At 44.9% G+C, this 23,210-nt stretch overlaps 2 protein-coding genes across 6 annotated transcripts in view; one reads left to right on the top strand and one right to left on the bottom strand.

Moving 5' to 3' along the window:
* Positions 1 to 16: 16 nt before the first annotated feature.
* On the bottom strand, positions 17 to 10,083 carry LOC122928452 (damage-control phosphatase ARMT1-like). Of its 4 annotated transcripts, none has more exons than XM_044281288.1 (6): positions 10,000 to 10,083; positions 8,410 to 8,527; positions 6,013 to 6,118; positions 4,673 to 4,914; positions 3,674 to 3,839; positions 17 to 2,197 (listed from the first exon to the last, which is right to left on the bottom strand). In XM_044281288.1, exons 2-6 carry the CDS (start codon positions 8,445 to 8,447, stop codon positions 1,433 to 1,435), a joined length of 1,317 nt encoding a protein of 438 aa, XP_044137223.1. In that variant the 5' UTR covers positions 8,448 to 8,527; positions 10,000 to 10,083; the 3' UTR covers positions 17 to 1,432. The 4 variants fall into 4 exon arrangements, with proteins under 4 accessions (XP_044137223.1, XP_044137222.1, XP_044137224.1 ...); XM_044281287.1 differs by having other exon boundaries at positions 8,410 to 8,472; XM_044281289.1 differs by having other exon boundaries at positions 9,965 to 10,072.
* A 246-nt stretch (positions 10,084 to 10,329) lies between these two features.
* Positions 10,330 to 23,210, top strand: part of LOC122926556 (required for meiotic nuclear division protein 1 homolog) — a 32,764-nt gene continuing 19,883 nt past the window's right edge. Inside the window, exons 1-4 of one of the 2 annotated variants that reach the window (XM_044277959.1) lie at positions 10,330 to 10,353; positions 11,984 to 12,360; positions 15,529 to 15,637; positions 18,764 to 18,839. In XM_044277959.1, the coding sequence (XP_044133894.1) occupies positions 11,989 to 12,360; positions 15,529 to 15,637; positions 18,764 to 18,839 (557 nt within the window). In that variant the 5' untranslated portion in view covers positions 10,330 to 10,353; positions 11,984 to 11,988. Of the gene's footprint in view, positions 10,354 to 10,534; positions 10,646 to 11,983; positions 12,361 to 15,528; positions 15,638 to 18,763; positions 18,840 to 23,210 lie in introns of those variants that run through there. The other variant, XM_044277960.1, reaches the window with a different exon arrangement.

The raw sequence follows: 23,210 nt of genomic DNA, 5'->3' as shown, positions 1-23,210 counted from the left end.
GCCCACAGCATGATAGTTAAAAATATATTTTATGAAGTCTTTATTACACATCGGAACCAGAAAATTAATCAATCAGTTTGAGAACATATTTCTTGCACGCCTAGTGAATAACACAGACTGTGGGCCAGAGTCGGGTGTAGATCTCTTTGCAGTACGCGCTCTCACTGGGCAGATATTCGGCCCATTCCACCAAAATCGCTCAGGCATCCTTAGGCTATGGAGAGGAGATGGAAAAAACACTGTGCAAAAAAAAATGTGAATCTGAAATGCATCTGTATGTACGAAAATATTTAAGTATAAACTATCAAGGCGCATCCTATGCCTTTCAACTAAAGAGAAATAAATGGGAATTGTGCAACTTCTACTTCGTGTATCAACTGGTGACCATTTTCTGGTCCTCTGCTTACTTTCAATGAATACAAACATTCCTATTTACATTAGAAAATAGGTAAAAATCAATCAGTAGTTCTACAAGCATTCTCCGTTCAGCCTTGGAGCTTGAACCAGTGTGGTTAATGTAAGCAAGAAGCCCTTGAGCTACTGAGTATCTCACGAAAATGGCACCTGTTGACGGGTGGGATGTAATCGTGTCCGTGTGGGTAATCTGCATGTGGATCCTGCTGACAACCACACTGTGTATGGGCAACCCTTGGGACCCATGCACACAAACATATATTTTTTCTGCATTCGAGCCCAATGGGGATGCAACAAATGAGGGCAGCACATCCGTATGTCCATTCTGCAAAACACATATGATCATGTGTATGATGCCTTAGGCCAGGGATGGCCAACCTGAGGCTCTCCAGCTGTTGCAAAACTACAATTCCCAGCATGCCCAGACTGCCTTCTGCTGGCAGCCTACAGCAGGGCATGGTGGGAGTTGTAGTTTTACAACAGCTGAAGAGCCGCAGGTTGGCCATGCCTGCCTTAGGCTGTAATAGAATAGTCAGTTCTTGAGTTGATTTGTGGGAAGCAGGGAAAATGGCCAAGCATAAGGATCTGACTAGCTATTACAAAGGCCAAAATGTAAAGGCTAGGCGACGGGGTCATAAGCATCTGCAAAATGGCAAAAAGTGGTCCAAAGAAAGACAATCGGTGAACTGGTGACAGGGTCAAAGGCTCATTGATGCGTCTCCAATCCATGGAGGTTCCACTTCATAACGGGATCTGCTGCTGGCGCCACACGGATCTGAGATGTTTTAGGAGCACAAGACGGACCTACACGATATTAGGCAGACGGTTTTAAAGCTATAGCTCATGTGTAGCTATTACATTAAGAGCACAAGTCCAATTTAATTTTCATCTGTCGGAATGACAAGCGAGACTGCTGTAAACTGAAGCTCAACGACGTTCAGTTACTAAAGCTTTAACAGACATATGCAGCATGCCACGCTAACTGAAGCATAGGAGGGACTAGAGAAAGAAAACTGCATCAAACTGCAGGACTAAACTGGATGATGCCATATTTGCCAGATATCATCCAGTCTGTCTCCGTTGCTGAGAGTCGTTCTCCGACCCCTGCTTGCAACCCCACCTGCACATCGGCCTTCAGGGTTCTAACACTGCACAATGGAGCAGGGTGAAAGGATCGGAGTGCCTGAGAGAAGGGCACAGTGAAGTCCCACTTCCGATCTCCAGTAAGTTTTCTGTAGTTCAAGTCTCCTTTAAAGAAGACTAAGTCAGATTTTTGCAGCTCGGTGTATAAATCGGGAGCCACTTCAGCCATGGTGCAGAACTCATGGGGCAGGGTCCAGAAAAGATGTTCATGGTAGACCCAGCGTCCCTTCTTTAGGTTTTCCTTCCAGGTCTGTCCGCACTTTGACATCCACTTGTTGTTGATGGCTAGACACTGCTGAATTGTCCAGTCAAAATCGCGCTTTGTGGTATCTGAGACATACCATGGCATGACCTTCCCGTGAAAATGAACTTCCGTGGCCAGGTTCAAAGACAGTATGGCATCCGCCAAGACAAAATCAGTGACTAACTCAAACCCAGCATTATCTAGGACTATGTCAACCCTTGTTCTTGACTCGGTGTTCCCATCTCTGTTCCTTGAGAGGATGTTCCAGAGAGAATCCATATCATCCACCAGTATAAATGCTTTGAAGTCCTCAAGCGAAGACAGTACGCTGGTCTTCTGGGAGTTGTCTTGACCCCCGGATATTGAAAGGTCACACTTGTTTCCCCATAGAGACACCTTTAAGTGAAAAACACAGAAACATATATGTGTTAATATCTAAATCAGAACCAGTGTGTCAATCTGGTATCTGTATTAACCATAACCCCTTCATGACCAAGCCAATTTTCTTTTTTTGTTTTCCTCCTCACCTTTAAAGGCCAATAACATTTTTGTTAATTTCCTGTAGTCGTATGATGACTTATATTTTGCTGAATATTTTCTAATGGCAACTTTTGATTAAAATGTTTTTCCCAATTTTTTTTTTTTTACTTTGATGACCTATCCTCAGCATAGGTCATCAATTTATGATCGATGGGGTCCAACACCTGTTTTGTGAAGGCAGCGCCGCTGCCTTCTCACCGTTTACCAAGCACAGTGCCGTCTAGTATATAGCGGCTGTGCTTGGTATTGCGCTTAGCCCCATTCACTTCAATGGGGCTGAGCTGCTTCTAAGTCATGTGACACGTGTTGTCTCATAGAAGCGCCGATGCCTTCTCAAACAGCTGATTGGCAGGAGTCCCGGGTGTCTGACCCACACTGATCAGATACTGATTACCTATCCTGGCGCATAGGCCATCAGTATAAAAATGTCGGAAAATCTTTTTAACCATATCTTGTCTTGCATTAAAAAAAAAAAAAATAATAGGTTTTACTTGGGTGAAATTGTGAACAAATGCAATTCTGACATTGTTTTGGGGTTCTGATTTGCATATTAGGAAAAAGTATAACTCGGGAACGAAGCCTCGGATCAACAAAAGAAAAACGACAACTATGGGGGTAATTTAAGACTGGCATTTCAGACACCGGTCTTAATAAAGCCCCTACGCTGGCAGTCGATCTCTGAAATAATGTAGAGGTGCCGGCCTCTACATAACTTCGGCGCATCCAGTTCTGCTTCTAAATGTAAGCCAGCTTCCTAGCTTGTTAACATTTTGATTATTTTCTGCACCTAAACTAGGCATAGGAAAATATGAATGAGACGGGTCCTGCCAGCCCATCTCCTTCCCCGCCACACCCACTTCTTTAAACCTGGCGTGAGCAGTGAAAAGTCGCAGATTGCGGCACAATTAACTGCTGCAATCTGTTGTGCTAATATAGGTGTATTCCAGCTTAATAAATGACCCCTTATGGTGTCTACGCAAACCACTGGATAATGATTCCCTTTAATGCAAGGATCAGCAACCTCTGGAGCTCCAGGTATTCGTGAACTACAACTCCCAGAATGCTCCATTCACTTCTATGAAAGTAACAAGAACAGCCGAGCATGCTTGCATGCTGGGAGTTGTAGTGTCGAAGGTTACTGATCCCTGCTTTAAGGGACCAAGTTATGCTATTAAAAAGTACAATTTGTTCAACAAAAAAGCTAGCCTTCCTACGGCAACGTGAGTGGACAACCACTTCCATATGCCATATGGAAAGAGTCACCCCAATGGGACGCAATCTCTTTTAAATCAAGGCATCATTTCTGCCACTCGTGTGATTGGCAGTACCCACCTGCAGCAGCTTGTTGATCTCATCCCGGACCTCATCATTACTAAGACTATTAATCTTCCCTTTAAGCTCCTGAAGATGAATGCAAAGAGCCAACATCGCCTGCTGGGACTGAAAGAAACTTTCATTCTTCACATCCCTAAAGACGTCAAATTCAGATATTGGAGGGCTGTGTGAAAACATAAGACAGTGTCACAAAGGCAACCATTGACTCGAACTCAGCTGCATTCTCAATCACAGTTTGAGCAAGTCTGAATCGCATCTCTTGCCTTCTCACAAACTAAAGAATGTTGCTTAGATCCTCCCCCATGCTTTACACTGCTGCTTAGCAGGTTTCAATTGGCTGCTGTGTACAACCAAAATTGCACAAGCTCCTACATTTATAGGAAAAAGGAGACTAAACACATTTACTAACACACAGAAGCCTTAAAAAGGTTTTCCGATGACCTATCCTCAGCAGTATTCTCTCAGTTTACCAAGCACAGCGCTGTACATTGTATAGCGGCTGTGCTTGGTATCTCGTTCAGCCCCACTCACTTGAATGGGGCTCAGCTTCTCCTAGGACACGTCACACATGAACGTGTCGTCACTGGCCTAGGGAAAGCAGAGAGATAGCTGCGGCGCTCACAGAGCGTTTCCAAAGAGCTGATCGGCGGGGGTCCCGGGATAGGTCATCAGTATAAAAATCTCAGAAAACCCTTTTAAGAAGGCTTAATAAGCCGTTCTATAAACATTATACTGAGATTCTGAATGCTAGCAACTACTAGAGGGAGCTAATTGCATACTGTTTTATGAATTCAGCAGTAAGCTCCCTCTAGTGGTGGCTGCAGGCAGCTAGTTTCTTATTTAAAGCTATGACAACAAATTGAATTTTCCTAACTAGGCCATGTCAAGGTTTTTATTTTCGGGGTAAATGAGCTTTCAGTGTTCACTAAACTAAAGTCAGTGCTGTGCAATCATTATCATTAAACCAAACCATTCACAGACATCATCAGTTCTCACCTCAGCAACATCCCTTCTTGAATTCTGCGATACATGTAACATTCCACGTATAGCCAAGGGGACCGGAACCAGCTGGGCTCTTCACCATTGCTCAGTAGCGTTTTCTGGTAGTCCAGGTACTGATTCCAGATCTGTGTGTCCGGCTTCTCGTCGTTCAGCGGCAGGATGGGCTTGTCGGTTTGCAATTCGTTCCGCAGTTTGGAAAAGAAAGACAAAGCCTTTTTCTCTGCCTCCATTCCTTCCTGAAACAAACCCGACCTATTAAGTCTGAAGGGGTTTCCCAGTTTTCATACACGCTATTAGGGAGTGAGGTTCTCTCACTTCAGTAAGTGGCATTTATCATGTAGATAATACAAGCCACTTACTAATGTATTGTGATTATCCATATTGCTTCTGGTGCTGGCTGGATTCATTTTCCCATCACATTATACACTGCTTGTTTCCTTGGTTACAGACCACCCTGTAATCCATCAGTGGTGGCTGTGCTTACACAACATAGGAAAAAGCACCAGCCTATGTGCAGTCCCATGGTCCTGACCACCAGAGAGGCTGACACATTCTCCTAAAGTGTGCAAGCACGACCACCACTGATGGATTCCAGGGTGGTCTGTAACCATGGAAACGAGCAGGGTATAATGTGATGGAAAAATGAATCCAGCCAGCAAACAAAGCAATATGGATAATCACAATCCATTCAGAATGCATTATGGCAAAGCTGATCCGTTTTGGACCGCTTACGAGAGCCCTGAACGGATCTCACAGATGGAAACCAAAATGTTAGTGTAAAAGTAGCCTTACCATCAGTATTGTCATCAGGATTTACATGCGTATTTCTTCCTTCCTTTCATTATTTATGCACTGCACAGACTGTAATGTGTGTATTTGGAGACAACAAATCCGCACAAAACTTAAACATGCTGCGGATTTCAAATACTGATGGGAATTATACGCCCATGTGAATAGCTCTATTCGTTAACATTAGTAGCGGATTCCAGAACATAAAACCCGGACTACATACTCATTTCAAATACGCTCGTCTGAAAGCGGCCATAAGCTAAGGTGGGTGAGCTGGGATCTTGGGCCACAGTGTTATTTCCCGTTAATGCTTAGGCAAAGGGAAATTAGGAAACTCCTGCGAGTTGGACCCCTACAATCTAACAGTGATGATCTATCAGAGGGCGAGCTTCACACTAGCACTATACATGTGGCAGGCTGTTTTGGCAGGGAATGCATGCATGCAGCGGTTTTCTTCTGGTCGACTCCCTGCAGATTTTCCTGCCAGATGTATTTGCTCTAGGTCATCAGTATTACAGTCTCTGATTTATAGTAAATTCACTTACGTCCCCATGAGCTTCAAAGAACGTATTTTTATTCCGATGTACAGTGTCTATCACTTTTGTTAGAATCTGCGTTAGTCTGTCTTTCACTGTGTAGTATGCAAACGTCCTGAAAAATAATAAAAAAAAAATATATATATATATATATATATATATATATACACACACACACATACATATACACACATACATACACACACACACACACAAAATATGAAACATGCAATGAACATATATGGTTTATCTGCACAGAATTCTCCAACTGTGGGGGGAAGGGGGGTAGTGCGGTAGAGGGTAACGCATGCGGTGGTTGCAAATGCAACCACCTGTTTGGGCTGTGATTATTTCTTTTTTTAATGAATGGGGGCAGAACTCCACAGGAGAATGCATGGGTGTGAAGATTTCACACCGGAAAGATGGTTCCCTTCCCTAAATCGGCCAGGAAGGTGCAGTCAAAAAGCCAGGACCTTGAGCAGGAGCGGGGCCGACTGGAAGGACTTCCAGCCGGAACAGAGTGCGGATGTCCAAGCGGGTGACAGAGGAAGGCCTGAGACAGCATACTGATGAGCGAAAGAGAAAATCAACAGCCGCCCCAGGAGGCATGCGACTGCTGGGAACTCTCCCCCACAGGCCCAGGAGGAACGTGATGGGGGACGATTAACCCAGGACCAGGAAACAAGGAGAAGGTAATATACTTACCTATCCAATGGTTTCTGCCCAGCCGTGTCAGCTTCATCAGTGTGCTGCCCCTTGGGGAAGGCAGCTATATCGGTAACAGAGGGGACTCCCTGAAGGAGTGGCTAAGGTGACCCGATCGGGTAACAGCGGATTTGAGATCTGCCATTCCTCCTTGCCTTCTAGAGGTGGGGAATGAGCAGCAGGCTTGTGGACCTACTGGTGGGGAAAACAGCCAGTTCAAGACCACCTAGAGCCCAATCATCAAAATTAGAACTTTATAGGGGTACAGCTGGGAAGAGGAGCTAACACTTTTCAGCTTAGTGCCACCTCCTAGTGGCAGCAGCTATACCCATGGTCTTATGTGTCCCCCAATGATACGAGCGACATATATACCCTATTAGTGATAATAAACCAGGGTCCCACAATCAAGCCCTCGTCTATCAAAGGGGTTGTACCACCAGTAAATATATTTAACATACAGTTCACAAAAAACGAACTGTTTTCCATTTACAACCAATCCAGTGACATTTACTTACATAGTTCAAAGTGTATAGCACTGAGCTGAGGGCTGGTGGACACGCATGCTCACTCCCTCTCATAGCCAGCAGGGTTGCCAAATTTAAGGTGGGCTAATGCCCACTGGGCCACCCAAGCCCTCCTCAAGGTACATGACGATCTGATGCTCTTAGCATTAATTATGGTACTAATGCACCTGCCCAGCAGCCACAGATGCCCTCCTGAATTCAACTGTATCACCGTCCTCAGTATGGTGATATGGCAGTATGCTATGCTGCACTGTGGTATTTGATTTTGCTGGGGCAGTATTTTGTGCTGTACTGCGGTATTGCTGGCCCTGCCTACTTGTTTTGCCCCATCGTCTGTCAATTTGGACTCTCCTATAATTGGGGCAACTTTTAGGTTTTTTTTCTAAATGGATTATATTGTCAGCTACCAGAGGGGGAAGAAGGCTGATTCTGTTCAGAGCTGACCTCCAGCAGCACAGATTATCAGAACCCAGGTGAGCATATGGAAGGAAAAAATTATGCTAGAAACACTGGAAAATTACTTTAAATGAATAAACTTTCAGGAGTTTTGAGGGGCGCTGCATGGAAAATGAACACCTGCTGTTGGAGTCCTGGTCATCAGCTTATACTAGTTCTGCAAAGAAGAGAGGGCTGAAGTCCCCTGATCACAAGCATATGCTAAAGGTGGTGCCACCAGTTCCTGAGTTTTAGGCTCGGTTCAGACCTGAGCGTTTTACAGCGTGTTCCTACGCGCTGTAAAACACTCAACAGGCAAGAACCAATGATTCCCTATGGGAATGGTTCTCACCTGAGCGTTTTACAGCACGCACGATCGCGCTGTAAAACACCTGACGCCCCAAGAAGTACATGAGCTTCTTTGGGGCGTCTTGTCGCGCGTTCCCGCACATAGACTTTAGCGGGAACGCGCGACAATGGGAGTTCGCTTGTCTCTGTATGCGCGATTGCAAACGCCAGTACAATCGCGCATACAGAGCGCTCCATCGCGAACGCTCAGGTCTGAACCCAGCGTTAGGGGGGGCAGTTACGTTTGCCCGTGAATGATATGGATGTTGGTTACTTTACAAACTGTGGTGACTCAGGATCAGGCAGATGAGTTCCTGAGTTTGGCAATTTCCTGAGACCTCAAGCAGGGGAACACATGCTCTGATGTAACAGGACTGCTCAAACAGACACACACCCTTCAAATTTGGCAGACAGCGGGCAGGGAGCCTCCATCTTGTTGATTTACTGGGCGTATCGTCTGTGCAAGAAGAAACATGAAGTTAAGGCATTTAGTACCTTCAGCAGAGGGGGGCCTGCAACAGAAATCGGGAAATTTGAATTATTGGACAAATCTGAATACATTCCAAAAACGAACACCTCGGAAAAAAATAATAATAATTTTATCTATTTTTGGGTAACAATATGACCACCATTACAGATTTATAGGGGTATTCTGGTAGTGACAAGTTATCTAACTATTAGATTGAAGGGGGTCCTACTGCTGGACCCACAGCGATGAATGGAGCAGCAGCGTGGGTGCTCGATCTGCTGCTCTGTTCAGTCCCAGCAGTAGCACCCCTACTAATCTAATAGTTATCCCTTATCCTGTGGACAGGTGATAACTTACCACAACTAAAAGACCCCTTTAACAGGGGGTTGTCAACAGAGTATAAACCATTGATACATGACAGAATAGTGTATCGCTACACTGACGTTGTGCCCCGTACCACAACTAGAAGACCCCTTTAACAGGGGGTTGTCAACCAAGTATAAACCATTGATACATGACAGAATAGTGTATCGCTACACTGACGTTGTGCCCCCCGTATATAATCCCAGTTGGAGAACGCGCCTATACTTAATAGTGAGAGTGACGCTTACAGTCAGAGTGCCAAACTATATGCCCCTATACACAACGCCTACCAGATTAAGCCAGAAAGTGCTCCCATAGTATCACAGTGTGCCAGTGGGGTCAGAAAGCGTGCACCAATATATAGTCATTGGCAGAGTGCCCCCATACATTATGCAGACATAGTGCCATTAGCCGTCCAAGACAAAGTACCCCCATAAAAAAAAAAAAAAAAAACTAATGTCTCCCAGATTCAACAAGAGAGTGCTCCTCTAGGCTGTGCCTCCAAATAGTTCCAAAGTGTGCCAGAGTGCCCTCATGGGGGCTCCTGATGAGGGTACTCTGGCACCATATGGAGGCACAGCATACAGGAGCACTCTCTTGTTAGACATTTGTTTTTTATGGGGGTACTTTGTCTTGGACGGCTTATGATAGCACTCTAGCTGCATAATGTATGGGGGCACTCTGCCAAGGACTATATATTGGTGCACGCTTTCTGGCCTCTGGCACACTATGAAACTATATGGGGGCACATACTGGCAGCATATGGGAGCACTGAGACTGGCACAGTGTAAAAGAGAGCACTCGGGTAGGCGCTGTGTATAGCATTCTGGCTGCATAATGTATGGGGGCACTCTGCTAGGGACTGTATATTGTTGCCAACAATATATAGTCCCTGCCAATATATAGTCCCTGCATACATTATGCAGCCAGAAAGTGCCTATGCATAGCACCTACCAGATTTCTCTGTGCCAGCTTGGGTCCTCCCATACCCTGCTTGAAAGTGCCCCCATACAGTGTGAGAAAGAGTGTATAGTCCCTGGCAGAGAGTGCAGCCACAGGACAGTGTCTGTCAATGTCCGCAGTAAAGCAGTGCTCTTCCTATACAGTATATAATTACATGCACAGAACACTGAAGTAAAGCGCCAGTCATACGTATGCCTCCGCAGTCACAGCCCGGTCTCTCCTCCCGGCGCCTCAGCAGTCATTACAGGGACAGCCGGAGCTCACAGCTATCCCCCTCCCTTTACCCGCACATTCGTCATTTCCACTGTCTGGTTTTTCACCTGAGTCTATTTCCCTCCAAAAAAAGATGAACGTAAAAATGGTATGAATTTTATACAATTTTTCATAATTTTCTTTTTAAGTAAAAATTCAGCAGCTGCCAACGTCGAATCTGCTCCTGCTAATAACAAGCGGGCGGCGGCTAGAGGGAAGCGCCTGTAGCCAAAAAGAACGGTAAGGGGTGGAGCTGAGAGAGGCGGAGTGGGCGGGGTTTCCCTCATACAGGTAAGTGTTGCGTCTTGTCGCGTGAAAGTCGCAAGTTCGCTTCCTCCCTGTGCTGTGTGGCGTGATGGAGAATCTAGTGCACGAGATAGTAAAAAATTGCATGGAGTCTCATTGGGCATTGCACATGACAGCACAAGGTCATCTAACATTATCAGCCATGATGACATAACCTGCATTGGCTGCAAATCAAAAAATCAGGACGCTGCCCAACTAACCCCCACCTCCCTTGTGGCAGGATACAAATATGCTGACTAATCTCTAATGACTGTGTAGTTGGCCGTTGTCACAGGGGGTAAGTATATCTGTCTATACATTTCACCTATGAGGCTCCATTCATTCTCTATAGGGACGGAATGGATGCGGACAACAGACAGTGGTCCGCGGGTCCGGAAAAAATTAGAACATGTCCAATTCTTGTCCGCAATTGCATTTCTATTATGGGGGTGCCGTAATTCACTACGGACATGTGAATGGACCCTGAGGGAAATAAAGTATTACATGGCGACCATTCTGAAGGAAGTAGTGGGCTTACCACCTCTCCTTTCCATAGGGTAGGGGTCTCATCATAGATCACCCTTTCTGGTGTCCATAGATCTGAATAGGGCGTCTGGACAGGGGTTGTTTTTAGATGGATAATAAAAATGCAGCTTTCTATAAGTTTTGTATACATTATGTCTTACTGTTGTCAAGATCTCTGCTTGCTGTCAGGTCACTGTGATACTCTGGTTAACAGATCTTCTACCGTGTCGCGTTTTTTAAATTTTTATTAAACAGTACTATATCCCACATACCATTTCTATAGCATGTTTTCTCACAGCTCTGTTATGTTCCTCTGTTATTCCTACCAGAAATGTATAAATAAACTGACAATTCACACGTCAGTGATTTCCATCAGTGATTGTGAGCCAAAACCAGGATTGGATCCTCCACAGAGATAAGGTAGAGATCTGCTCCTGTTCTGTGTTTAGTCTCGCATCTGGTTTTGGCTCAAAATGACTGATGGAAATCACTGACCGAACACTGACGTGTGAACGAGGCTTTACCAGTTGAAAAGGAGGCCACCCAGTCAGTGCTGACAGTGAGTAGGGATACACTCCTTGGATAATGAGAATGTATTCATAAATTTCTAGGAGGAGTAAGAGCGGAACAGTACAAGGCAAAGGTCGGGGGAAAAAACAGGATCCAGAGTTATCATAGGGCAGTGATGGCTAACCTCCGGCACTCCAGCTGTGGTAAAACTACAACTCCCAAGATGCCCCCCTTGCTTGGCTGCTGGGAGTCGTAATTTCACCACAGCTGGAGTGCCAAGGTTAGCCATCACTGTATAGGGGCTTTAGTTAAACATGTCAGTAGGTCCAAGATAGAAAAGTATACCTGTCCACAAGTATCTGTTTGGTGGGGTCCCCCCACTCATCACGAGAATAGGGGTCCTGTGACCATCACGTGACTGGATCGGCAGGTTGAGCAAGCATTCATTCTCTATGGGAGATAGCCAAGTGCAGTGCTGAGCCCCATAGAGAATGAAGGGAGGGCCCCATGTATCTTCTGTCCTATGAGTGGAGGACATAGTCAGGTAGAGTTCCATAGGCTATATGGTAATTTGGGTAGAATACCTGTATTTTGTCTTCAGGCTCGATGAGATATACCATGAGCGGACTACTACGAAAGACTCCAAATCTTATAGCACAAATGTGTCGGACTAGAAATCCACAAAACGTGGAGGTTCAGCACAGACTCTTTACTGGAAGGACAAGGACCAGTGTTATACCTGAGGTACCTCCTGCACTCCCACATCCAGGCATCACGCATATGGCTGCATTCCAGAAGACCTTCTCATGCCCTAAATGCTGGAGCCACCGTCATGTCCCCCAGAAGACACTGTCCACAAGTAGATTATATTCAGAGTCCTCATCCAAACAGACCGTCCCCATCACCAAGAGACCTATGAAGTCATCCAGAACCAAGCAGCCATCAAGAACGAATCTGCCTTTGCTGTCAAAGACAGAGGTAATACAGCACATAAGAGGCGCCTGTCAATGAGGGGGGGGGGTTGAGCATCCTTTGGGGATACTTACCTGCTTCCTGGCGCAGCCTCCTTCACTCCGCGGCCTCAGCGGCTCCGCTGAGAAATTAGGATGTAAAGTTCCTGTCTGACGCCGCTGCTGCCAGTCGGTGGCTGCAGTGGTGACCTGCTTCCCTTCCATGATTCTTTCTAAATTTGGGGCATTTTTGTTAGTCTGTGTGCTATCTATGCTAACTAGGAGTTGAAGTAGATTTTTACTATAATTTATGCCGTTTTCTGGCGTCATTTAGTGTAAATTTGCCAAACCGTCGGTGACCGCAACCCTTGCGCTAAACACCACCTACTTTTTGAAAAGAGCCAAAAAGTTTGAAAATGTGGTATGCACAAGAATTGTCACTTTTAAAAACGGAAACATTTTTCGTGAGACTTTGTGTAATAACTTTGGGAATTAATTATTACTGTAAAAAAAACCTTGATATTGAACTCTGGTTCGGTTCCGTACAGTATTAAAACAAAGTTTTATGCGAATCAACTTCGGATGAAGCAGCCGAAGTCAATTTGCTCATCCCTAGTTATGTCTGGCCCTGTCAATCAAAGTGCAGAGGTTGCGTCAGTGCAGAGAGAGCTGAGCCTCTAGGAGTAATGGCAACGCCCCCATTGCTCCTAGAGGCTCATTTGCATATATTAAAACATTTTCTGAAGTAACGCAGACACATATGAACTTGTGACCAACACAGATGTCTTCAGCTGCCAAGTGCACATGTAACAGGTCAGTCAGTCTCATAGGTACAAATCTGCTGACAGATGTTCTTTAAAGGGCTTCTGTCACACCTTCCCCCCCCCCCCCCCCCCCTTCCATTTAGCAATTTTCAGTATCGGACAGTAGCTATTTGCTAATGTCAGTTTAGTCCATATATATCACTCTTACCTCTCTGTGCTGTAATTTCTTTAAAAATTGTACTTTTATAATATGCTAATTACTTTACTACCAGCAGGTTGAGCGGTTACTTGCTGGTAGCCGCCGCATCCTCGGACTATAAACATGCCCCCTCCTCCACTTGATAGACAGGGCCAGCAAGCTCTCTCCTCCTCCCGCTGGCCCTCTCTGCCCATGAAATCCCGTGCCTGCGCCGTACCGGTCCTCATTCGGCGCAGGCACTCTGAGAGAAGGACGCTCGCTTGCCAGCTCCTTCCTCAGTGCGCCTGTGCCAATCGAGGAACGTTACGGCGCAGGCACGGGAATTCAGCAGCAGATGGGGCCAAGGGGAGGAGGAGAGCGCTCGCTGGCCCTGTCTATCAAGAGGAGATGGGGCGTGTCTAGAAGCGGCAGATGCAGCGGCTACCGGCAGCAAGTACACGCCCAATTTGCTGGTAGTGAAGAAATTTGCATATGATAAAAGTATGATTTTTACAAGAAATAAGCCACAGACAAAAGGTAGGACATGTATGATTGCACTCAGCTGACATTAGCTATTTGCTAATGTCGGCTAATGAAAATTGCACAATGGGGAGGTGACAGAAGCCATTTAACCCTTTCATTGGAGCGATGTTTAAACATGGCGCCCACTCGCACATGCAGCCGGTAGGTCTCTGCCGTTTCAAAAAGCAGAGACCTGCAGCTAATTACCGCGACCGGCAATAATGCCGATAGTGGTAAATAAAGGCTTTAGATGGCGTGATCAAGTGAGATCACGGCATCTAATGTGTAGAAAACCTAGAAGCTCGCGCTTCTGGACATCCTACCGACATTGGGGCCAATGGGGATGTTGGTAATTGCTTTGAATGCTCCGAGTCTCGCTGACGAGACCCACAGCAGTTATGCCAACAAAATAAATGAGCAATAGACAATAATAAATTCATTTTTAAAATACATGATTGTTCAAAATTAAAAAACAAATTTTTTATAGGCTCATATATGAACTTCAAAATCACAAAAAAAAAGTTTAAAATATATAAAAAAAATATAAAAGTTTAACTCACCGCCCTTTCTGTATAATAAATACCTAAACAAAAAATACAAACATCATGGGTATCACCATGACTGAAAATGCCCATACTATTGAAATATAAAAATATTTTTTTCCCAATATGGCGAATGGTGTAACTGAAAAAAAAAAAAAAAAAAAAAAGATAAAAAATGGCCAATTTGGCTTCTTTTTATTGCTTCTTTTACCCCCAAATTTTTTATAAACTGTGATCAAAAAGTCCCACATCCTCCAAAATGGTATCAATAAAAACTAGATATTGTCCTGGAAAATTGAGCCCCCAAACATCTCAGTAGATATAACTATTAAAAAGTTACGGGGGTCAGAATATGGTGATGTGAAAAAAGTTTACATTTTCTTTTTCACTATTTAGACATAAAAAAAATATATACATATGGGGTATCATTCTAATCGTACTGACCCAGAGAATTAAGAGTCGCAAACTATGGCCCCTTTCACACAAGCGAGTTTTCCGCGCAGGTGCAATGCGTGACATAGCACCCGCACTGAATCCTGACCCATTCATTTCAATGGGTCTGTGTACATGAGCGGTTTTTTTCACGCATTAGTTCTGCGTTGCGTGAAAAACGCATGTTCTATAATCTGCATTTTTCACGCAGCCCTGGCCCCATAGAAGTGAATGGGGCTTCAGTGATAAACGCATTGCATCCGGAAGCAAGTGCGGATGCAATGAGTTTTTCACTGATGGTTGCTAGAAGGTGTTGTTTGTAAACCTTTAGTTTTTTATCACGCACGTGAAAAACGGATCAAAACGCACTGCACTTGTGCAAAAAAAAACGATTGCAATTGCAGACAAAACTGACTGAACTTGCTTGCAAAATGGTGCGAGTTTCACTGAACACACCCTGAACGCATCCGGACCTAATCAGTCACGCTCGTGTGAAAGGGGTCTAAACATCATGGGTACAAATTTATTTTTTAGTAGTACTATTGTAGTTTTTAAATGGGAATGTTTTTTTGGGGAAATGGGTATTGGGTCCCCCGTTTTCTTTTCATCGTCCAGCCTGAGCCCTGTGATAAATCCGCTGCAGGTGTAGACAGCTTATCTGAGTTTACGTCATCTACGGGTTAGTAAATTTGCCCCTTTATGTCTTGTACATGGTACTGGAGCTGTGACTTACTCCTTTCTTCCTCTGCTGTCTACAGGATGTGCTGCAGTGCACCGCCTTTGCAACGGCTGATGAGTTTCACCTGGGCACCCTGTGTCACGATCTGGCATCACACGGGTACTGTGAACTGCCAAGCTTGCCTCGGGGTAAGTCATTGCTGACAGACACAAGTGGCTATATCAAGGTACCGTATATACAGGGGTGGACTTTATCATCACACAAACCAGGAAATGCTTGGTGCCCCCTGCTGGCCACAGGTAGTTGGCTGAAGTAAAAAAACAACAAAAGGGGTGGACATAGCGCCTGTGCAGATGATTCAGCAGCACAGGGTCATGGTGGGGAGCCCCTCCTAGCTGTAGAGCAGTGGCAGAAGTGCCCAAGCTGCAGTGCTATGTTGAGAGTGGGGCCTAGAGGACCATTGGTGGCTACCTGACAACTTTGCCCCAGAAATGCCAAATCTGACAGTGTATACTCTAGGGCTGCAGTAAATGATTATTTTAGAAATAGAGTATTCTATTAAGAAAAAAAATGAATTCATAGACTGTTTTCCTCCCCCTGTGATCAGCCCAAGTGCTTCAGTTCCCCCCAGTGCCATCGGCTCCACTATCCCCAGTGCCATCGGCTCCACTATCCCCCAGTGCCAGCAGCTCTCTCCCCCCCCCCCCCCCCTTGTGCCAGCAGCTCTTCCCCCTGCTCCTCCTGACACCCCAAGTGCACAGTGTCATTGGTTGCTATGACGCTGTGCACTCCAGGCGCCCAGCCTTAGTCACACCAACTTACCTTTCCAGCAGGAGCGCCACCGACACTCCATCGGCCGCTCGCTCATGCATTTAGTAAGCTTTTATTTGGTTTATGTCACGGTCACAGCGTGCGTACGTCAGTGCAGCGCGGGACCATGGGTGTGCTGTGGAGTGTCTGGAGGCCCCCTGCTGTAAAGGTGAGTATTGCAGGCCAGCGGAAGACCACGGAGCGGGAGTAATAGCAAGCGCTTAACTCCCAATCCGTGGTCACGTGACGCAAACAAATCTTTTCATCGAGGATTTGTTTGTGTCGAATTACTCAATTCAATCGAGTAATCGTTTCAGCCCTAGTATACTCAGACCAACAGGGCTTTCCTACTCCTCAAATGCATCCTTTTCATAGGAGCTGCAGAAATTACGTGCAACCCCTTAACTTTGATGCGTGCAGGGGGGATTATGGCCAGGGGGGGTCTCTACTATTTCAAACAGCAGAGACCGGTGGCTAATGACCGTGACAGGCAATGATCGTGGTCATTAAAGCCTTTAGATGCCGTGATTAAGTGTGATCACGGCATCTAAAGGGTGAAAAACCCGGAAGCACGCAGAAGTCTTCTTACCAGCATCCACTGCAGCCAATGAGGAGGCCGGTAATTGGTTTTAATACACTGGGTCTCTCTGAAGAGGCCCAGGGTATTGAAGCTGCAATTCTTATTTTGGCCAGCAGGTAGCAGGCCAACACAAGAAATGAAAGATTCACCGAAAAAATAACTGTTAAGAAAATATGAAAGAAAAAACAAAAAAAAAAAAAAAAAAAAACAATATATAAGATTTGATCATCCTTCTTTCCGTAGAATAAAAAAATTAATTTATAAAAAACTAAAAATGTAGACAAAAATGCTATTGTGTCCAAAATGCCTGTACTATTAAAATATAAAAATATTTTTTCAATACGGCGAATGGCGTCATTTTTTCATTGCTTCTCTTACCCAAAAAAAGTGATCAAAAAGTCATACACACACCAAAATGGTATCAATAAAAACTACAGATTGTCCCCCACACAGCTCAGTAGAACTTTTTAAAAGTTTAAATTGATTTTTACACTATTTAGACATATGTGGTATCGCTGTAATCGTACTGACCCAGAGAATGAAGGGCACATGTGAGTTTTGCTGCAAAGGGAATGCCGTGGGAACAAAACCCTAGGAGCAGCTTAGCTCCATTCAAGTGAATGGGGCTGAGTGCAATATCAAGCATGGCCGCGGCTATACAATGTACGGCGCTGTGCTTGGTGAGCTGTGAGAAAGCAGCTCACATGAGTGACGCTACCTTCTCAAAAGAGCTGATCGGCGGGTGTCACAGGTGTCAGACCCCCACTGATCAGATACTGATGACCTATCCTAAGGTTAGGTCATCAGTATTAAAATGTCAGAAAACCCTTTTAAACAAAAAGGTGTGAGCGTGATGGTCTGGGGCTCTTTTGCTGGATCCAGAGTTGGCAACTTGCAGAGGGTGACTGACACACTGGACAAAAGGGGCTGCCACAGCATTTTGAAGCCCAATGCAATACCCTCTGGTCTACACCTAGTTGGTCAGGGATTCATAATACAGCAAGACAATGACCCAAAACATAATTCTAGATGATATCAGAGGCTTCCTTAGAAGACAGGAACAAGGCAGTAGGCTTCAAAAGAATGGAACGGCCTGCACAGTCTCCAGACTGAAACCCCATTGAGTTTGCTAGGGATAAACTGGACAAAAGGGTGAAAACAAAGCAACTTACAAGTGTAACACTATTGTGAGAACTTCTGCAACAACGTTGGGCAGAAGAACTTTCTGGACATATTTGAATTCCATTGTAGAAACAATGCCTCTATGATGCTCAGCTGTTATATCTGCAAGAGGGGTCTACTTTGAGAAGTCAAAAGTCTAGATTCAATTTTGTCAAGCAAAGTTATCCCACGATTTATTTCCATCTTAAGTTGTTCATTTGTTATATGCTTTAATTTCAAAGTACATTTGAGACATTAAAGGGGATATCCAAAGCCTATAATGCCCCCTCTAATGCCAGAGCCCCTCATATTGCTCCCTGGCACCTTGTCTATAGACTAGCCCCCCCCCCCCCCCCCCCCCCCCCCAGGTCCATCTCCGGCCGAAGATGTAGCAGATCAGCAGAAGATTAAACCCTTTCTTCTTCCAGGATTTCTACAAGACTGTCAGGATCATGCAGAAAGTGCTTACAATAGTAGGGCCAGCCATGTTTCTTCTTTAGTATTCCTCTCCAGGTTTAGTGTTCCTTTAAAAAGAACTGCCTGCATTATTTTCTTCTTCCCCCCCCCTTCTTCAGAATTGAAGAAAACAACGTCCATGGGGGGTGCTTGATTATGCACCTCAGCTGTTCCCCACAGCTACTTTCCCGAATCTCTACCTCTGCTTGCTGTATTATAACATACATTTCAGGGGGTTTTGGGAGACCCTTCAATGTAGTAGCTACCTACACTGTAGTAATTGTATTATTCTTCACACCTCTTCCAGATGCCTCTAATGTGCTGCTAGTAGGAGTGGAGAATGTCTCTAAGGAACAGGATTCTGGATTGATATTTTTCTTCAGGTAATAGAAGTCATTTGTTAGTACCCCTGGACAGTTGTCTTCTGGTCGTTGGCAAAGTTTATAAAATTGTTAAACTTAGAGGGATTTATTGATTTAAAACTACTATACAATTTGTATAATATACTTACTATTGCAGTTTCAATTAATTCTCATGTCTGGCTCTCAAGATCCCTACTGGTCCTTAGTTTAGAATGGAATGTGTCAGTGCTGACGAAATGTCACCTGAGCCCAGAAGCCAATCGGGGCCTCTGTGGTGACGTAACCATATTAGGTATCCACCAACTTTCTATAATCCAAGCTTATAGACCAGGGATAGGCAACCTCCAGCACTCCAGCTGTTGTGAAACTACAACTCCCAGCATGTATACTTCCTCTCAGAAGTCTCATAGAAATTAACGGAGCATGCTGGGAATTGTAGTTTCACAACAGCTGGAGTGCCGAAGGTTGCTAACCCTGTTATAGACGAACCATGGCTTAAAGAGGTTGTCTCACTTCAGCAAATGGCATATATCATGTAGACAGGGTTAACACAAGGCACTTACTGATGTATTGTGATTGTCCTGATTAATTTTTCCATCACATTATACACATAACACCTTGAAATCCAGAAGCGGTGGCCGTGCTTGTACAGTATGGAAAAAAGTGCCTTTCTGGTGACGTGGACCATAGGCACACATGCGCAGCATCTACTGTCCTGACCACCCAGTACCTGTCCTGCAGCAGTGGCCGTGACCCCTGGACACAAGCAGTGTATAATGAACCCAAACAGCAAAAGAGGCAATATGGACAATCACAATACATTAGTGAGTGCCTTCTATTAACTTTCTCTACATGATAAATGGCACTTGCTGAAGTGAGACAACCCCTTTAAGACTTAGTCTAGATTCACACCAACACTAGTAATGTCTCTTGTTCTGCTCCATTAGAAGAGCAGAACAAAATAATGAAAATAAATGCTGGATACAGCACATAACTAAACTGAACGGAGCAGTTTGATTGTCATAGGGTCTGTTTACGTCCCCTTTGGGACAGCGCTTTTCCAGTGAACAAAAAGAGTCCTACCAGCAGGACTTTTTTGCAGCTCTTTTTGACGGAAGCTGCAAAGGAGACCCTGAACAGAGCTTCCGATGCAGATGTGAACATAGCCTTACATTCAATGTAGCAGCTGATTAGAAGTCCACTTACCTCCTGCTTGAAAGCCAGTAGGTAGTTTTGGCAGCACAGGGCTGGACATGGTGTAAAAAAATAAAATCTTGTCGGAGCATCTCGATTCCAGCATCATAGCTCCCGTTCCCGCTGCCTCTGGTCCCTGCCAGACCAAAAATGTCATGAGCCTTCTTCATTGGCAAATCGATGTCCTCAGCAGTGATGTGTTAAGGAGGCTCAGTGGTCATGTGCCATTCAATTAAGGCCACTGGTTGGCCAGCACGGGGATGCAGATGGCACGTCACACCTCCATTCCAGTGGGGATCGGAAGCAACAGCGCTGCAATTGGGATGCTCTGACAAGGTGACAGTGTTTTCTTTTCTTACACTAGGTCTGCTCCCGTCAATGTTTTTATCAGACTCAGAAAATTCCTTTAAAAAGATAGCGTTAATTTAACACTTGAAAATATGTAAAAAAATTAATAAAATCCCTGTAACTTTTTTTGGGGGAGATAAGGGATTTCTTCTTTTTATAGTATCCAAACCACCATACACTAAAGTAGATTTTACTTGTAAACGAAGGAATCCTTTATGCCCCTTAAAGGGGTTCTACAGTTTGTTTAAACTTATGATCTATCCTCTGGATAGATCCAGTGGCGTTGCTAGGGCTGGTGTCACCCGGTGCGGTAGAAAATGGTGTCACCCCCCCCTGGGTGACACCTGACAGTGTAGGCTATATGTATATAACAAACATATTTCATATGAAAACTTACAATTACTTGGCTTGGCCCTTGGGGATCTCGGACGCCACTTCCACACTTTGGCCGGGGGCTCGGTGGAGCTGATGATGTGTTTTATCCTAATGAGAAAGATTTCATAATAAGGATTTGGAGAAGGGTCAGAGGGATAGCAGAGCAGGGAGAGGCTGGTGCTGCTACTAGGGGGCTCATACCATGGGGGAGTAATAAAGCCCACCATAATGCCTTCCCCCAGTAGAAATAATTCTCCTTATAATGTGTCAGTGCAAAAAATACCCCCCTGTAATGTCCCCAGTTGAGCTAATGTCCCCATAGTGCCTCCATAATGTGCCAGTATAAAATACCCCTATATAGTGACCCCAGTAAATGCCCCCATAGTGCTCCTCTCCCCCCTAGTGCCCCCATAATGTACCAGTATAAAATGCCCGATATATAGTGCGCCAGTAGATGCCCTCAGTGTCCCCCATAATTTGTAAGCATAAAATACCCCTTCTCAGTGCCCCGTAGTAGTCCTCTCCCCCCTTCCCCATAGTACCCAACACAATGTGTCCCAGTATAAAATGCCCCTATACAGAGCCCCCATATAAAATAACTGTTCTTTGTGGCCTCAGTAGATGCCCCTATAGTGCCACCAAAAATGTGCCAGTAAGAAGTGCCCCAATAGATGTCCCCCAATAATGTGCCAGTGAAATGTGCCCTCATAGATGCCCCTTAATCATGTGCCAGTAGCCTAATCCCCCCATCAACATGTGCCAGTAGCCATAGGCGCCCCCCCTATCATGTGCCAGTAGCCATAGGGCCTCTCCTATCATGTGCCACTAGCCATCAGTATTGTACAAAAGAAAAAAAAAAGGAAAAAAACACTTACCTCTTTGGCAGCGATGCGATGCAGGCCTCTTCTGGCCTGTGTCCCGCTCTGTGTACGGCTCAGGGCTTAGGCGGCGCGTTGACGTCATCGCGCCGCCTGCGCCGGCCTCTGATAGCAGGGCTCCAGACTAAAAAAAATACCTAGTAGCCATTGGCTCCTGAACTGAAAAATTTAGGAGCCAAATTACATTTTTAGTCGCCAAATCAAAACCGAATGAAAATTTTGGTATCGTGAGAACGCTACACCGATCAGATCGGCGTAGGGTTGTTTCAATACCAAAATTTTGATTCGCTTTCATCACCATAAAAAAGTATTGCGATACTCAATACCAAGCAAAAAAGCCACGTGCATTTCGCATTTTATGAAACGTTCGGCCCATAATTGAACAGTCCTATCCTATTTTTTGGGGTGACAAGGTGACTAAAAAATGGCGAATGCTCACCGCATAGGAGATATTTTTTAATAATTTAATAGTTTGGACTTTTCGGACGCAGCGCTATGTAATATGTTTATTCTATATATTTTTTATATGTAAAATTGGGAAAGGGGGGATTTAAACTTAATATTTTAGAGTACTTTCACACTAGCGTTTTTCTTTTTCGGCACAGGGGCTCAATACCGGAAAAGAACTGATCCGTCATATCCCCATGCATTCTGAATGGAGTAATCCGTCCAGGATGCATCAGGATGTCTTCAGTTCAGTTATTTTGACTGATCAGGCAAAAGATAAAACCGCAGCGTGCTACGGTTTTATCTCCGGCGAAAAAAACTGAAGACTTGCCTGAACGCCGGATCTGGCATTTTTTCCCATAGGAACGTATTAGTGCCAGATCCGGCATTCAAAATACCGGAATGCCGGATCCGTCCTTTCGGTCTGCGCATGCCAGTAAAAATGTGTAAAAAGATACAAGACGGATCCGTCTGTCCGCATGACAAGCGGAGACATGGATTCATTCTTGCAATGCATTTGTGAGATGGATCCGCATCCGGATGCATCTCATAAATGCTTTCAGTCACATCAAGATCGGCGGATCTGGCGGGCAGTTCTGACAACGGAACTGCTTGCCGCATCACACTACCGCAAGTGTGAAAGTAGCCTTAGTGTTTGTGTTTTATTTTCACTTACTATTAGCCCCCTTAGGGGCTGGAACCCTTGTCCTATTCACCCTTAGGCCCCTTTCACATGGGTGAGATTTCTGCGCGGGTGCAATGCGTGAGGTGAACGCATTGCACCCGCACTGAATCCGGACCCATTCACTTCTATGGGGCTGTGCAGATGAGCGGTGATTTTCACGCATCACTTGTGCGCTGCGTGAAAATCGCAACATGCTTTATGTTGTGCGTTTTCATGCAACGCAGACCCCATAGAAGTTAATGGGGCTGCGTGAAAATCTCATTGTATCCGCAAGCAAGTGTGGATGCGGTGTGATTTTCACGCTTGGTTGCTAAGATGAAAGTCTATTCACTGTGTTATTTTCCCTTTTAACATGGTTATAAGGGAAAATAATAGCATTCTGAATACAGACTGCATAGTAGAAGGTCAATATAATAAACATTGAGTGCCCCCCCCAGTATAATAAACATTGAGTGCACCCCCCCC

This window comes from Bufo gargarizans, chromosome 2 (assembly GCF_014858855.1).
Source record: "Bufo gargarizans isolate SCDJY-AF-19 chromosome 2, ASM1485885v1, whole genome shotgun sequence".
Lineage (NCBI taxonomy): Eukaryota > Metazoa > Chordata > Amphibia > Anura > Bufonidae > Bufo > Bufo gargarizans.
This window is presented reverse-complemented; position numbering and strand designations above follow the sequence as displayed.